The following is a 15714-nucleotide window of genomic DNA, read 5'->3' as shown; positions in this document are numbered from 1 at the left end:
TCTCTCCCTTTCTTCCTTCCTTTCTTTCTTTCTTTTTGTGTTTTATTTAATGGAAATTCTATTGGTTAGGGAGTACCATACTTAGATAAAAGAAAGCAAAAAATTAAATTAAGTTAAAAAAAATTCACATGTGTTGCATATGAGCTGGGTTTTAGTGACCATGTATATAACTATGTGCAATTAAATGAGTTGTCATCTATTGTAGCTATTGGATGAAATGATTTTTAAAAAAATGGTTAGGATCAAAAGAAAAGCATAGGTAAATACCTAAAAAAATACAGTAATGTTACAAATATTAAAATATTTATCAAATTTATTTGTAAAATAATATGTATTAAAATATTAATAGTTAATATATTCGTAAAATTTAATTATGGAAAAGTGAATCTTTAATTGAATAAGAAAACTAAAAAAAAATAAATCAATTAAAAGTTATTATATCATCTTATATATTTTTTGATAAAAACTTTGATATCTCTAATATTTTTGCTCAAAAATAATATCAAAGTATCAAGGTCATATTGATGATGCAACGTTATTGTAGGGTTTGCGTACACGTTTCTTTTACTATAAGTTTTGGTAATTAAATACTATATTATAAGAATACAGCTTTGAATAGCTTAGAGTTAGATCTTTTCTTGTTATTTTTTATGTGTCTTTTTTCTCCTTTCAGATGGATACAATTTCACATCGTTCATCAATTTCACATCAAGTAGTTATTTTTATTTTTTTAAACTTAAATTTTTTATTAATATTTAAAATGGACTAATATGATAAAAAAATAGAATAAAATTAAACGAAAAGAAACAGAAGAGCCAAATCCAACTAATAATAGAGAAGTTTGTGTATTCTCTGAACATCAATGAAAAGGAACTCCGTAGATTATAATAGGAAAAATACATCTTGTGTATCAGATTAAATAGCATATGATTCAGTTACACAATCAATCAAATAAAGAAATGCATGTGTACCATCAAATTGTGTAGTTGCAGAAATGACGGTTGCGAATCTCATTATTATTATTATTTCTGTTGCTGGAAGAAATCTAGTTATTAAGTTTTACAGTTTCAAATCTCATTATTGTTATTTCTGTTGCTGAAAGAAATCTCATTATTAAGTTTTTCACTTCAATTTAATGGTATACATAATGACATGATTTAATTTAGATAAGATCTTCAAATAATATATCGGCATGCAGGGTCCATGAAATTAATTAGGATGTAAAATAATAGGGTAAATTTGTGGTGAGCATCCAGTCAATTCTTACCGAAGCTTACACCTCTATTTATATATCACCTCTCTGTTCTGATGATCTATTCTGACATGTCAGACCATTTTTCCTCCCACTCCTTAATTTCTTATAATTACATATGTAAAATAGAAATACATGTGAATTTTGTTCTAAAACTTTTTCTTTTTTTGGAGGAAAAATAGAAATACATATAGCTTTGTTTTAATATATTTTAAATTAAATGTGATTTCATTCAAATTTAATAGAATTAAGGGTATTAAGATGTATTATTGATGATTTAACCATTGAATAATTCTATGAATAAGAAGTACATATAGCTGATTCAATTAACATTTGCAATATTTTAAGTGGATGCAGCCTAGCTCAATAGATGAAGGACAATTGAGTAATATTCAGGAGTTTTTAAGGTCGAATTTATTAGTCCATTATTTAATCCAAATCTTTGTTTTTTATACATAGAAATTCCTTCCTCAGTATCTATCTATCTATCTATCTATCTATCTATATATATATATATATATATATATCACATTGACATGAGCTGTAAATGAAGCACCAATTGTCACAGACTTATAATGAAAGTGGTGAGTCACAGAATAGCCTTGGAAAAGGACAAAATATACTGTAAATCTAAATTAAAAAGAAAAACATGTGATCAATTTTATCTAGCTGTGCGTGTCAGATGCATGAAACTTAAAACAGGAAAAATAATTAACTGCGTCTATAGGATAGCTTTGCCAATTTTCCTTTTTCTTTTATTTTTTTAGATGAAAGTGGGGAAAGAAGTATGGTCTTTTTAAGAAAATATTACTTGCTAGAATGCATAAAAGAATATTGTCATCAATTATTAATTCAAAAGAATCTTCCAAATTCAGCTACCGGTATATATATTAATTAAAGTATGCGCGCTTTCCTTAAAAACAAAAAATAATAAAAAAATAAAATATAATAATAATAAATATGTCTTACCAATAACTATGTTGTTTTTATTTTGTTATTTATTTATTTATCCAAAGTAGGGAATTCAAACTTACAAATTTTTGTTTGAGAAAACAATATATGCACATTGCCAATATATGGATATACCACTCACATCTATCCAATCTGATCATGAATTCGAGACATCTTTCCTTTTCATTTAAAGTTGAATTTACTGAAAAAAAAAATAAAATTGGTGGTTTGGTTGGCCTTTTATATATATATATATTTGTTATGGAAAAGACTATAGACAAGAATTAAGTAGACCTCTAAAATTAATAATTGCAATGTCAAGTTGGATGGATACAGAGAATGCACACATTATGAAGAGTTGGAATAATTAATATTGTGGGCTTTGGATATGATTGGGAAGCTAACCGTTGAAATTTGACGAAGTAATGCTGATCATATTCACGGATTCTTTGCATCTAGAGAATATAATAATTATATATCTATATATATATATATATATATACCAGAATAAGGAGAAAATAAGATCAGAGAGATTAGCTAGAAAGCGACAAGTTCTTAATAGTAACATTCATTTGCTTAGTTTTTAAGTGTTTTAATATATGATCTGCCTGCATATGCTATCATAGACATCTGTATTTATATATAATATAACTATAAAAAGCCAATATTTTGTCACATAGTGATCTGAGTTTTAATTCCCTCATCCTTAATATAGCTCATAATTAAGAGTAAACCAATTACTTAATCATTATTAACTTTTATCATTAAGTTTAGAAAATGGGCAATTTCAAAAAAAAAAAAAAGGTTTAGAAAATGGGCCGTAGATTGGAATTTATACGTTTGTAAAAAGATTTTTAGTTGTTGGATTCTTCTTATGCTGATTTGATTCTCATCTTTTGCTCCAAGACTTGAAAATAAAGGTTTTTTATTTGAATGGTAGAGGGTCATTATTGACATGCTCGTAAAAAGGAAATTGATCAAGATATTATTTGATTTCTAGTTCACAAATTATTTTCATGTATATATTTCCACCAATACTCTTATTTATTTATTTTAATATAATTTGGGCCATAGTGCTACTCGGTCCAAATAATTGGGCTTCCAAGGTGCTCAGGTTGGGCTCATGACAAGACTAGAGGCTCCACTGTGAATTTCTATTTGGGTTTTTCCCATAAATAGCCACCTTACAACTCCATTTTAGAAAAATAGCAAATTTTTTTTTATTTTTTAAAAACTAGCCACCTTGGGATAAAAATACCCTTGATAAAATTGAAAATTACACAAAAAGATTTTTTTTACACCCTTTCCTTTCTTCCTCTACACAGCCGTTCGTGGGGGTGGAGTTTCTACAAAACTATTCGTGGGGTTTCTCTAAACTCTTTGCATCTCATCGCCTCTCACTCTCATTTTTTTTGTATTTTCTCATATCTCAAACTAAAATCAGGTAAAAATTTTATCTTTTTTCTTATTAGATGAAAGTAAGGAAATATGTGTTTTTTTTGTTTTTTCTCTTTCTCTTTTTTCTTGTAAGTTTTATTAGTTTAGGGTTTTTTAAGCTTTTTATTTGATATGGGTATGCAAGAAATTGATTTATGAGATGTTATATGTGATTTTAAAGATACTTAGGTGGCATATGGTTTGAAAATGAGAGAAATTTTGTGTAAAACTGAAAAATCGCGAAAAACAGTAAAAACGGAGGAAATTTGGCGAAAAAGATGAATTTCCGCCAATTTCCTCCAGTTTGTCAGTTTTCGCAAATTTCCGCCAAATTTCCGCCAATTTTCCGCCAGTTTTTCCTCCAGTTTTCCGCCATTTTTCCGCCAGTAGGAAAAAGCTATATTTGGCCCAAAAAAAAAAACAGAATCAACTTTTTTAATACAGTTAATATGTTTGTTTAATATTATTCAAAATTTTATATATTTATTGATTTAGTTTAACGTTATTCATTTAATTTTGTAGTAAAATGGAAGATGATGACATTGTAATTGCGGTTTTATACAATGGAACATTGGTACAAAATGATAGTGGTGATTGGGAATATCGAAATGGTAAAAATGTAATGGTTTCTGTCGGCAAGAGATGCACAAAATCAGAGTTAGAGGATGAGATTTTCAATTCTATTGAGATAGATCGAAATGAATATTTGCTAAAGCTAAAATGGATATATGGACGATGTGCAGAAAAGTTGGATCCTACAGAAATACGATGTGATAGGGATGTGAAATGCTTTCTTCAAGAAGTGAGGAATGGAGGGATGACAATGATGCAGCCTCCATTGTATGTTGAGGTGATTTCAAAAGTTGAACATGTATGTAGAAATGTTCATCAAACAGCATTTGCTTCGGATAGTGGGAGTAATCTTCATTCTTTTTCTTGTCCTCCAATTGGCGGTCATCTACCACAAGCTTTCGGTACTGAACCAATTCAGGCTACATCTCAGGAAATTATGGTTCAAGAAACTCAGTTTAGAGATCAAGTTGATGTTCGTGGGGCCTGGACATCATTTAACATTCACGAAGGAGTTGATGTTGGAGGTGACTATGCTGAACGGTTTCCTAACGACGAGGAGTATGAGCAGTTGCATCATATTGATCATGATGAGAATTACAATGCAGCAGGGGATGATGTTGGTCATAATGATGTAGATTTTGATCATGAGTTGCCAGACAATGATAATGATATGCATCCTAAAATGAACAATGAAGGAGTTGATGATGTTAGGGTTCATCGTGCTACAAGTGACCACATATCACCGAACAACAGAAGTAGTTCTATGGCCATATTTTCGTCAAAGTTCACTGGCTGTGAGAGCATAGTAGTTGGACAATTATTTCGCAACAAACGTGACCTACAGAATAAACTGAGTATCTATTGCATGCGAGAAAATAAGGAGTTCAAGGTGACACGGTCAACTACACAATGGTATGAGGTTGTATGCTTGGAAAATACTTGTAAATGGTGACTACGTGCAACCACATTTAAAAATGGAGAAATATTTGTTGTGAGAATTTTTGATAATGTACACAGTTGCTCGTTAGATATCGTGCATCGAGAACACAAGCAAGCCAGTAGCCGGGTTATCGGGCAATGTATCAAATCTAAATATGAAGGTATTGCACGTATTTACAAACCCAAAGAAATTCAACATGATTTTTTGCAGAAATATGGGGTGAATATAAGCTACAATAAAGCATGGAGAGGTAAAGAGTATGCACTTAACAGTGTTAGGGGATCTCCAGAGGAGAATTTTGCTAAGTTACCTGCCTACTGTTATGAGTTAGTGTCGAAGAACCTTGGGACTGTTACACGTATCAAAACAGACGATAATAACAATTTTGTATATTTCTTTATGGCGATTGGAGCAAGCATTAGGGGATTTAAATCCCACATAAGACCCGTATTGGCTGTTGATGCAACTACATTGAAAGGAAAATACAAAGGGTACATGTATATTGCATCGGGCATGGATGGCAATAAGCAAATATATCCTTTGGCTTTCGGCATTGGAGATGGAGAGAACGAGCAAGCATATACATGGTTTTTCCAAAACCTGAAGGATGCCATCGGAGATTTTCCAGATTTGATGTTTGTGAGTGATAGACCCCGCTATTGAAAGGGCATTATGCAAAGTTTTTCCCAATGCATACCATGCGTTGTGCACATACCATATAAGCAGAAATATTAAAGCAAATGGACATGCGAAAGATGAATCAATAATACAATGTTTCATGCTTGCAGCTAGTGCATATTTGGTTGAAGATTTTGAGTTTTATATGGGGCAAATTGAGGCAAAAAACAGTAGGGCTGCCCAGTACATTCGATCATGTGACCCTACAAGGTGGGCACGTTCTCTTTGTCCATGTAGAAGGTACACTATCATGACCACCAATATTGCAGAAAGCTTGATTGGCATTCTGCTAGATGCTAGAGAGATGCCAATAGTAGCATTAATAGAGCACATACGGGATTTACTGCAAAGGTGGTTTTATGAGCGACGTACTGCAGGTGCAAAATTGACAAAGCCTGTGACTGACCATATGGAAGAGCAACTCAAACTACGAAATTTGGAGTCCATCGGACTACGTGTGAAAGGCATTAATATGCATGAATTTCTTGTGGAAGGTGGGAGTTTGAGGGGTACAGTTAATCTCCAATCAAAAACATGCTCATGCAAAGTCTTCGATCTTGATCAATATCCTTGTGATCATTGTATTGTCGTTTGCAGAGACCGAAAAATTACTCCTTATGGCATGTGTTCTCATTACTACACCGCAGATGCATATCGTGCAGCTTATGCTGAGTCCATTTATCCTTTGTTAGATGAAAAACAGTGGCATGTCCCGGATGATGTGGCAAGTCGCATTGTTCTTCCACCAAGATGGACGCGTAGGCGAGCCGGTAGACCAAGGATGCAACGCATACCATCCGAAGGTGAAGATGTTATTGGACGTAGATGTAGCCGATGCGGTGGTGTTGGACATTATAGGCAGAGATGTACGAATCCATTGTCTTATGCTTCGAATTAGAAAGTTTTAATTTAGTGTTATGGTTTAATATGTTTTGATAATTATTTCATATATTGGATATAATATTTTCTACTCCACGGTGGAAGATTTATTAGCAATCGTTTTTTTTTTTTTTGAATTTAATCCTAAATGAAAAGAGGCTTTCTGGAATTGATTTTCAATCTTTAGTTTACATATCATTTTATGAAATGTCCAAATGATTTTGAAAATAAAAACAAACATATATCAATTTTTTTTTTATTTAAAATGGTTATTGATTTTAAATGTCACTACATTTTTTGTTAATTCCATCTTCATCTTATATAATATTTGTCTCCACTCCCAATTTTTTTTACCCTACTATTAACTTATATAATCTATTAGAAATTGATTTTCCAAGTGGAGGAAATTAGTTTCTAATAGGAGTAAAAATTATTCAACGATTTCCGCTTGGAGGAAATGTTTTCCAACAGGAGGAAAACTATTTCCGCTTGGAGGAAAATTTTTCCACCTGGCGGAAATTTATCAAGAGGCTTCAATTTTTCTTCATATGGGATTTCCGACTGGAGGAACGTTTTTCCTCCATTTTTCCTCCAGTAGGAAAATTTTTCCGCCTATAGAAAATATTTCCGACAAGCGGAAAATTTTTTAAAATTTGCAATTGAGCTCTTAAGGCGTTTGTGCATAACAGAATTCTAATAAATAAACATGGCACATTTCCTATAAGGTTAATTACTTATCCTTACATCAATACCACATTGTTATCTTTGTTAAATGAACATTATAAGCCACCATTATAATTTTTCGTTTCAGATACACTCAGTACTATACGACTAAATGTTTTAGATGTATTCGGATGCAAAGTACTAAAAATAGCATATTCAACAGTCTGTAGGCAAACATCCTTAACTTATTCAGAAATATGACTTCGAACAAGCAAGTTAAGTTATACGGAAATATAACTTCAGACAATTTAAAATTGTTAATGAAAATTGAACAAATATTTGGTTGTGTAAAGAAATATTCTTATTACTGTATAATAAACAACTCTTAAACTAATGCTTGATACTTGATAGAAGGTAATCTATTGCAGTCCACAATTGGCCTAGTATGCCTTTTAACCTTCTAGTTGTAAGGTTTCCTTTGAGGAAGCATTATTTCCAAGAAAGTCATTGTCATGTGAGCATTGCTATTTGCAAGCTCATAGTATCATATCTTAATGGCTCTGTAAAGCCCTCTGTATGGGATCTTTCAAATAATTAAATGGAGTTAGATCTCAAATCCAGTTAGAACCTAATGGATCAAACACCTGTAAAGCATATGAAAATGATGGCAACAATCCATGAATCCCTGTGATAATATTCCAAGATTGTGAATAAGATGTTCAAAGCATATGCATCGGCTCTCCAGGCTCATTTGGGATATAGAACTGATCAGGAGTTTCTGGTTTAATCCAGCCCAATCCTTAATGCCAAAGCTCTATTATCAAGATCCAAGTACACATTGTTAGATTTTCTGCATACAAATAGGGATGATCTGCCCTTAACAAGCAAGGTCAAAGTACACAAAGATTAGGGCCGTTCATTTCATTCACAAAATCTAAAATTCTCATGAGCAGTTTCATGAAATTCGTTTTTTTATTGATGTTGATGAGATTATGAAAGTTACAATGCTTCAAGAGCAACATAAATTTCCACCATGGTAATTATAAATCAGGTATAGACAAAAGATACATTCCACACTTCAATGTTACACAAATAACCATCTAACTCACAACTTCACAAAAACATTGCTTTCTAATATACAGTGTGTAACACCCCGTCCCAAATCGCACCGGAATCCGTGCACGTTGACCGAGGTTGACCGTTGACCGAAGGGGGTCAAAAGTTGACTTTTTGACTCGGTGAGAATTTTGAGTTGACTAGGGTACCGTGGCAAAGTGCACGATGCCACGAGTTCGTAGACTGGTAGCACGTCGAAAACGGAGCTACGGTTTGAAAGTTATGGATGAAACAAGTTGCGGTCCAAACTGTCCAAGGGGTGCCGGAGTTGACTTTTTGTTTATGGGGAATTGAGCTTTGACTCATGCATGGTTGTGAAGTGCTCGTCGATACGAGTTCACAGACTAGCGGCACGCTCAAAACGGACATCCGGTTAAAAAGTTATGGACGTTTGAAGTTTACCGGATACCGTATTATTTTAATGTTTTTGGGTCGGTGAACAGTGAAATGCCACATGTCAGCTTCTGATTGGTCCACGTGGCATGAACAGTATCATGCAGGGTTTTTATTTGTTAAAACACTCGGGGAAGAGAGAGAAAGAGAGAGAAGAGAGAGAAAGAGAGAGAGGAGAGAGAAAGAGAGAGGAGAGAGAGTCACCGGCCGCCGGCCATTTTCACGTTTTCCGGCCTAGTTACTGTACACGCACCAGCCAGCCAGATTGCCCACCTCATTTCCGGCAAAACCTCCAAATTTCACGGCGAACGGCCGCCGGACGCGCCCGGATCGGACGTCCGAAGTTTGGCGGCGATTTTTCCCCCTCCACCGCCGGCCACCGCGAATCGGCACTGTTCCGGCCATTTTCCGGCCACACGCGCCTGACAGCCTTGATCCTCTCCTCAAGTCCGGCCTACCCACCAAAAATCACGGCCATCGGACCACCGACGCGCCGGGATCGGAGCGTTTTCCGGCGAGGGGTCGGAAATCTTCAAACGGTGATTTCTCCGCCGTCCGACCTCCGTTTTGCTCACCGTCGGTCCCGTTGGATTGCTCTCCTCACGATCTACAAATCTGCAAAATTTCACAGCCAACGGCCACGCCGGAAAATACTGTTCCGGTGACCGTTGCCCGTGACCGTGGCGGCCCGCCGGAAAATACTGTTCTGGCGAGTACCCGAAAATTCCGGCCAGCTCCAGTCTGCAGTGTTCGACCTCCTGAACCCAAATCCGACTTCCGTTTCCGCCAATTCGCGACGGTTTGGGAGAATTGCGGAGCCGAAACCCGGAAAGCTTCCCGACGAAATTCAAACCCCGTCGGGTACGATCATCGAAAATTAAGACCGGATCTGTGATTAGCATCACTCGAGCTTCGATTCGGATCACCGGTGAGTCGTAGAATTGATCCCGTAGTGGATCATGGGTTAATTGCGTGCTCCAGGTGAGTGACCCACCTTCAAATTAATTTTGGGGAATTTAATTGATGAATATATTATGTGTGAATTAAATATTTGAAATTTAATTTTTATGTGCCAAATATGTATTTGATTTATTGTGGAAATTATTGTGAATTTATCGGATTTAAGAAAATGTGCATTTCACCAATTTATGCCATGTGGAATTATTTTATGGTTTTGAGGATTTTGAAATTGGTGTGGTTTTAATGGTAAATTGGGCACGATTTGAATTTCAAATATTTCAAGGAAAATATTTGGTTATGTTGGTGATTTCAATTTTTATAAAATATGCCCATGAAATATTATGAGATTTGATTATGATATTTTGAGCATTATTTATGCTATTGGGAAAATGTGGATATTTGAATTGATGGATTTGAAAGTTGGTGGATTTGAAAATCATGGAATTTATGGCATTGATTACAAAGAAATTGTGGGAAAATTCCCGGTTCAAGCGGATGGATTATGCCCGCTATGTTTATGAAAAATGTGAAATTTGTTTTATAATTTAAATTGTGGATTTTATGATTTTTAGATGCACCGTGCACGTACTGGTGTTCTGATTATGTGATATGGTATATGTGATATGGATATTGTGCACACGGATATGATTAGCGCGCAGGTGGGTGTGAGTAGCGCGCAGGTGATATTACGAGGGTGTCCTGTGAATGCCATCGGAGAGGGTGGCCACCCCCCTTTGGCCGGGACACCAGGTTAGCAGCGGCGCAGTGGGACGCCACGCGACCGTATGTCGGTTTCTTTCTATAACCTCCTGTCTGGCGGTACCTTGGGACGCTGGGTACTGTTGGCGCCACTGGTATATAGTGGGTGCATCAACTGATTTTTGGAACTGTGTTTTAAAAAAATAAAATGTTTTAAAGCTGTATTGGAATTAAAATTTATTTATTACTGTTCGGATACTCATTTGATGTCTTGGTTTTTGGGGAATATGAATAAGGGTTTTGTGAAAATGTTTTAAAAAGGGGAACCTTTCCAACTGAGAGAATTGTAAGGGTTTTGAGAGAATATTATTTCCAAATAATTATTATTTATATACCTATTACCGTGGTATTATAGTGTAGAGTAGTAGGGTCGCTCACTGAGATGATTAGCATCTCACACTCTTAAATTCCGTTCCTCTAGGTACCAGGTTGTCGGTGTTCACTTGGAGCGGACTTGATCTTCCTCGCTGTATTTGTTCGTGCAGTACCTTGTTATTCTTTTATTGCAGTTGTAATATTTCTTTCACTCTTGTTGTATTTATTTTGCACTGGATTACTGTATTTATTTTTTTAAGTGCTGCAATTTGTGGAATCGATTTGTAGTACTGTGGGAGGAATAAGGGGATAATTTAAGAAGTGTGTTTTCAGTGCAGGGAATTTTGTGGTAAGTAAATCCCTTAGGGGAGGCTCTGCCGGATTTTCCGTTGGAAGGTTCGGTAGGGTTTCCCTGGGATCAGGGCTGTCTAGGGTTCCGGGGAAGGAATTCTGGACGGGTCATGACACAGTGGGTGCTTCCTCGAAGTTCTCTTTGTTAGTGATAATTAGGCCAGAGGCACCGCAATCTCAATCTGTTCAAGAGGCCACATGCAAACGCACTGCCTAACTTCTCCCATAACGTTATGGTAGGCTTGATCTCTGACTTATGACCGTACTTTGGCCAGTCGAGCTCTTATTTCTTCCAATTCTTCCTCATCATCAACACCCTCGGGTATTGCTTCCTCCTATATAAATATAAAATTAAACATGTTACGCTTCTTCAATGCCAGAAAGTAAAAGCTTTTCATATTACACGACAGTCAGGTCAACATACCTCCTGTCCATTTTCTGATGTCTGAGCAGGTTGTTTTATTATCTCCTTCCTGATAGCTTCAGGAAGCTCTGCGGCAGTCTCACCAGCAATGGCAGTCAAAACCTTATCAACCTCTTCTTCTATCTCCTCTTCCATATCCTCAGAGTCTAGTGCTGAGTCAACAGCATCATTTACAATCTCCTCAATCACCCCTGCCTACAAAATCAGTTTCTTCAGCGGACAACTCAATTGGATTAATAGAATATGAGAACACAAAAATGAGAGGCTGAATAAACCTAAGAATAGGAAATTGAAAGTAAAAACTTCGGTTGGATATTAATCTTAGCTAATTCTTTTTTAATCAAAGAAAACACTGCTAAAAAAAATGCTCAACAAAAGGCAGTTATAACCTGAAAAACTACACTTTATCCACCGAAAAAGGTATATTTTTACACTCTATAAAGTAAAAGTTAGCAACAGGCATACCTTGGTCATTTCTTTGTTGAACTCTTGCATTGTAGTAGCCACCTCTGGAGCTTTCATGAGATTATTGACAAGCTTCATAACATCTGCACTCTTAGATAAATGCCCCACAGTACGGGCAATAGCTGTAGATTCACCAATTTTTTTTTTAAAAGAAAGGAAATTTAAAAGAGGTAAAACAAGCAGACAATAAGCATTACCAGCAGTTCATAAAATAGATTACTAACCACTGTTATAAAGATAATTTATCCCTAATGCAAGAAACATCATTACACTGGTTCCTTTTGCACCTTACATTGCAATAGCCTAGACTTGAAAGTAAAAGAACAAATTTTCATAATGGGTCAACATAAAAATATCATAGTCAGTACTGTCTGATTCAATTCCCCAGTTCATTTGTTATGAAAATTCAACATGTGATAAAATTAACCATCTTATCTTCTCAACCATCTATCTCATGTCTATGTCGGAAATATGGTAATTCTATGGAATGGATTAGATTATAAAGGAAAGTTAATCTTATATTTTCAAAATGAAGACTGTCATCTTTGTACAGGAACATGTGACTAGTCTCGAGATTGTCTTAAAAGATTATTCTTTGCATGAGGAATCTAAGTTGTTGTTCAACTCACCGACTCACTTCATCCATCATGCACTCTCTATCCAAGTAATACGACAAAAATATTTTCTTTTAAAATCAAACTAAGGCTATAGAAATTTTTAACCTTGGATATGATCCTATCATTAGTCTCTTGGTTATCAAAACAAATTTCTATCAAATTAAAATAGAATTCTGAACATAATCCATTTAGGCAGAGATGCAACTACACTACTTAAATTCATAGACAAGCAATAACAGAAATCAGAGATGAGTGGATAATAATTTATAAATAGAAGTTCCATCGGTGATAAAATAATTAAGAACTTCGTACCAACACTTTCCCCAAGGTGCATTGATATTGAATTGAGTTGTGCCTTATTTTCATAAAGACGGGTCACTATTTTTCTTGATCTGACAATTTCTTTTGCAAGTGCCTGAAAATAGATACGCAACGAAGACAATTCATAACAAAGAAGGGAGGGAGGAAAACTACGGTGCAACCAGCAAAAATTTTTTAAGTACAATAGCCAGTAGGCCAAACGACAGCACAGCTAAATTAAAACCAATGAAACTAGGATAATCGTCCTTTAATGTAATATAAAACCTCATTTTCCATGTTTAAACCAAGTTGCAAAAACCCATGATTTGCTATAAAATGTACATATTTGTAGCGAGTGTTGATAGCTCTTCCATGCATGAATTAGGTACAAATTTAATTTCTATAGAGTAATCAAAAACAAAAATAGCCAAAAATTCTACTGTCCACCATCAACTCAATTGAATTTAAGCAAAAGATATATTTTTATGGAACTATAGGTGGAAAGCAAGCATGGGAATTCGATAAAGTGATCAGAACAATTATTGGAATTCAATAGATATTATTCAGTAAAAAAAAAAAATGGTGTAAAACCAGGTTCATAAGCAAGTACCTTAGCAGAGACCATGTCATTCCTCTTGGCAGCTTCTCTAATGGCTTTCTGCACACTTTTCTCTTCTCTTTGTATATCTGAAATAACCCATTACAAAAGAACCTGAATTTAACAATACCCAGAAGCCCATAGAGCTAAATTTATGCCTTTGTGAATCTAATAATCAAATTATCCTAAAAAGAAAATAAATAAAAAATAAAAAATAAAAATTTGACGCCAAAAAAACACCCAAAAAAAAAAAGGGAATTGGGTGTTAGTCGAAAAAAAAAATATAACCTTGAATTTGACGTTCAATATTGCGGCACTCTTGGCGGAGTCTACGCTGCCAATCTCTCAATTGTTGCTGTGGGTTTGGCTTTGGCTTCAAAATGTTCATCACCTTCTCCATATCTTTTTCAAATTTATTCCCTGTTAGGGAGAGACAAGGGCTAAAAAAGGATTGCTCTCAGATCGTGAGCAATCCAAGCCTTTGCTCTCTTCCCCTACAAAGGATAAAAGATTTAACCCAAAAAAAAAAAAAAAAGGTTCACTCCTAAGAAATTTGATAAATTCGTCAAAAAGTAGTCAACTTTTTCTTATAGCTTTCCATTGGAGGCTTTCGTTTTGAAGCAAGAACAAGGACACAAAGTTTTTCTCTAGGGTTTTTCCCATAAATAGCCACCTTAAAGGTACTTTAGTCCAAACGGGTAAAATATTGGTTAGTTTTTAAAAAAATAAAAAAATTTGCTATTTTTCTAAAATGGAATTGTAAGATGGCTATTTATCGAAAAAACCCTTTCTATTTGCAAGACTATTTCGAATTTATACACACATTTAACCACTTAAAATAAACTATTTTAATATGATTAGGAATGCATAAAAAGTTTATTTAAAATTGAAAAATAAATAGTGGCTCTTTTTTGATTTTTCACTTCCTACCAAATAATTGTAGATGCTCCAAAAGCTATAGTACGACTTCAGCTGGGTGTTTTTCTCATTGGATTGGAATTGTTGGTTTGTTTATATTCTTCTTTTCGATTTGGGGCATTAGGACCTCCAAACTACCACCCAAAAGTCAAATTGAAAGCAAATTTATACTTTTTACTTCACATGATTTGGAAATTTTATATCTTTTTCTTTTTTTTAGAGGGCAAACTATAAATTTTCCATAAAAAGAAAAATAAATTTTAGTGTAAAACATGCTGGGCCTATTAAATTTAATGTGGGCCTCACTCCTCTTGGCAGAAAATGTGCGGACCCCAGAAAAATAGGGTTTGATAACGATTCCTTTTGTCTAAAAGGAATTGGATATGAACTTTTTTTTTTTTTTTTTTTTTTGGATGAATAAAAAATATGCCTTTTGGTGTATTAATTATAGCCATTAGGCCGGAACCTGCATTATGATACAGGACCTTTCGAGACAATACTAAATATTTTAAAGATTTGAACCACAGTTCCCATATATGTAGATGTGATGGTTAAGTGATTGGAAATAGACATATTTGGGCGTGGATATGCAATTTCTCAAAATGGGAGTGTCTCATTTGCCAATACATTGGATGCATTATCTCAGTCATAGAACTTCAATAGTAAGTAAAAAATAGAAAGTTAAAAAGTTTTAACAAAATGTTGGTACATGGAACAAATACCCACTATAAATTTGTAAAACTTGATTGCTTCATCAAAAGGTTCCAAGTTTAAGGGATTTTTATGAGATTGCATATTGGATCCTGAAACAAAATTGTTAAGATCAATTTTAAAATTCAGGACTATTCATACTTCAAAAATGAAAATTTTACTAACTTTTTTTAAATTTAAAACTTGTATGAATAAGTTTGCCAATGAGCTCGGTTGAGCGTTTTTTCTTTTTCTTCTTCTTTTTGTTTTTTTTTTTTAATTTTTTTTAAGGGATAGTAGAGAAATTTTAATATTGAGATTGTAAATGGAAATCCTTGCTGTCTGTGAAATGGTAATTGGTAAAATTGTACTTTTAAATCCAAGAGTTAATGCAATCTTTAAGCCTCATTTTAAGAATACAAAATGACCATTTTA

At 34.4% G+C, this 15714-nt stretch overlaps 1 protein-coding gene across 1 annotated transcript; it reads right to left on the bottom strand.

Annotated features, from left to right (window-relative positions):
- Positions 1-11459: 11459 nt before the first annotated feature.
- LOC132804519 (vacuolar protein sorting-associated protein 24 homolog 1-like) lies at positions 11460-14086 on the bottom strand. The gene is made up of 6 exons (XM_060819084.1): positions 13960-14086; positions 13684-13760; positions 13086-13188; positions 12157-12278; positions 11692-11886; positions 11460-11602 (listed from the first exon to the last, which is right to left on the bottom strand). Exons 1-6 carry the CDS (start codon positions 14069-14071, stop codon positions 11522-11524), a joined length of 690 nt encoding a protein of 229 aa, XP_060675067.1. The 5' UTR covers positions 14072-14086; the 3' UTR covers positions 11460-11521.
- Between the last annotated feature and the right edge of the window lie 1628 nt (positions 14087-15714).

Source organism: Ziziphus jujuba, chromosome 7, assembly GCF_031755915.1.
Source record: "Ziziphus jujuba cultivar Dongzao chromosome 7, ASM3175591v1".
Taxonomy (NCBI): Eukaryota; Viridiplantae; Streptophyta; class Magnoliopsida; order Rosales; family Rhamnaceae; genus Ziziphus; species Ziziphus jujuba.
Note: the sequence above shows the minus strand (reverse complement) of the source record. Positions and strands in the feature narration are given on the sequence as shown.

Bases quoted from the DNA above. Each gene is read 5' to 3' on its own strand.
- LOC132804519 (XM_060819084.1), bottom strand. From the start codon at position 14,071: ATGGAGAAGGTGATGAACATTTTGAAGCCAAAGCCAAACCCACAGCAA. The intron at 12,279-13,085 runs GTACGAAGTTCT...GTGAATCTACAG, and splicing joins GCACCTTGGGGAAAGTGTTG to CTATTGCCCGTACTGTGGGG. The intron at 11,887-12,156 runs GTATGCCTGTTG...CTGATTTTGTAG, and splicing joins TCAACAAAGAAATGACCAAG to GCAGGGGTGATTGAGGAGAT.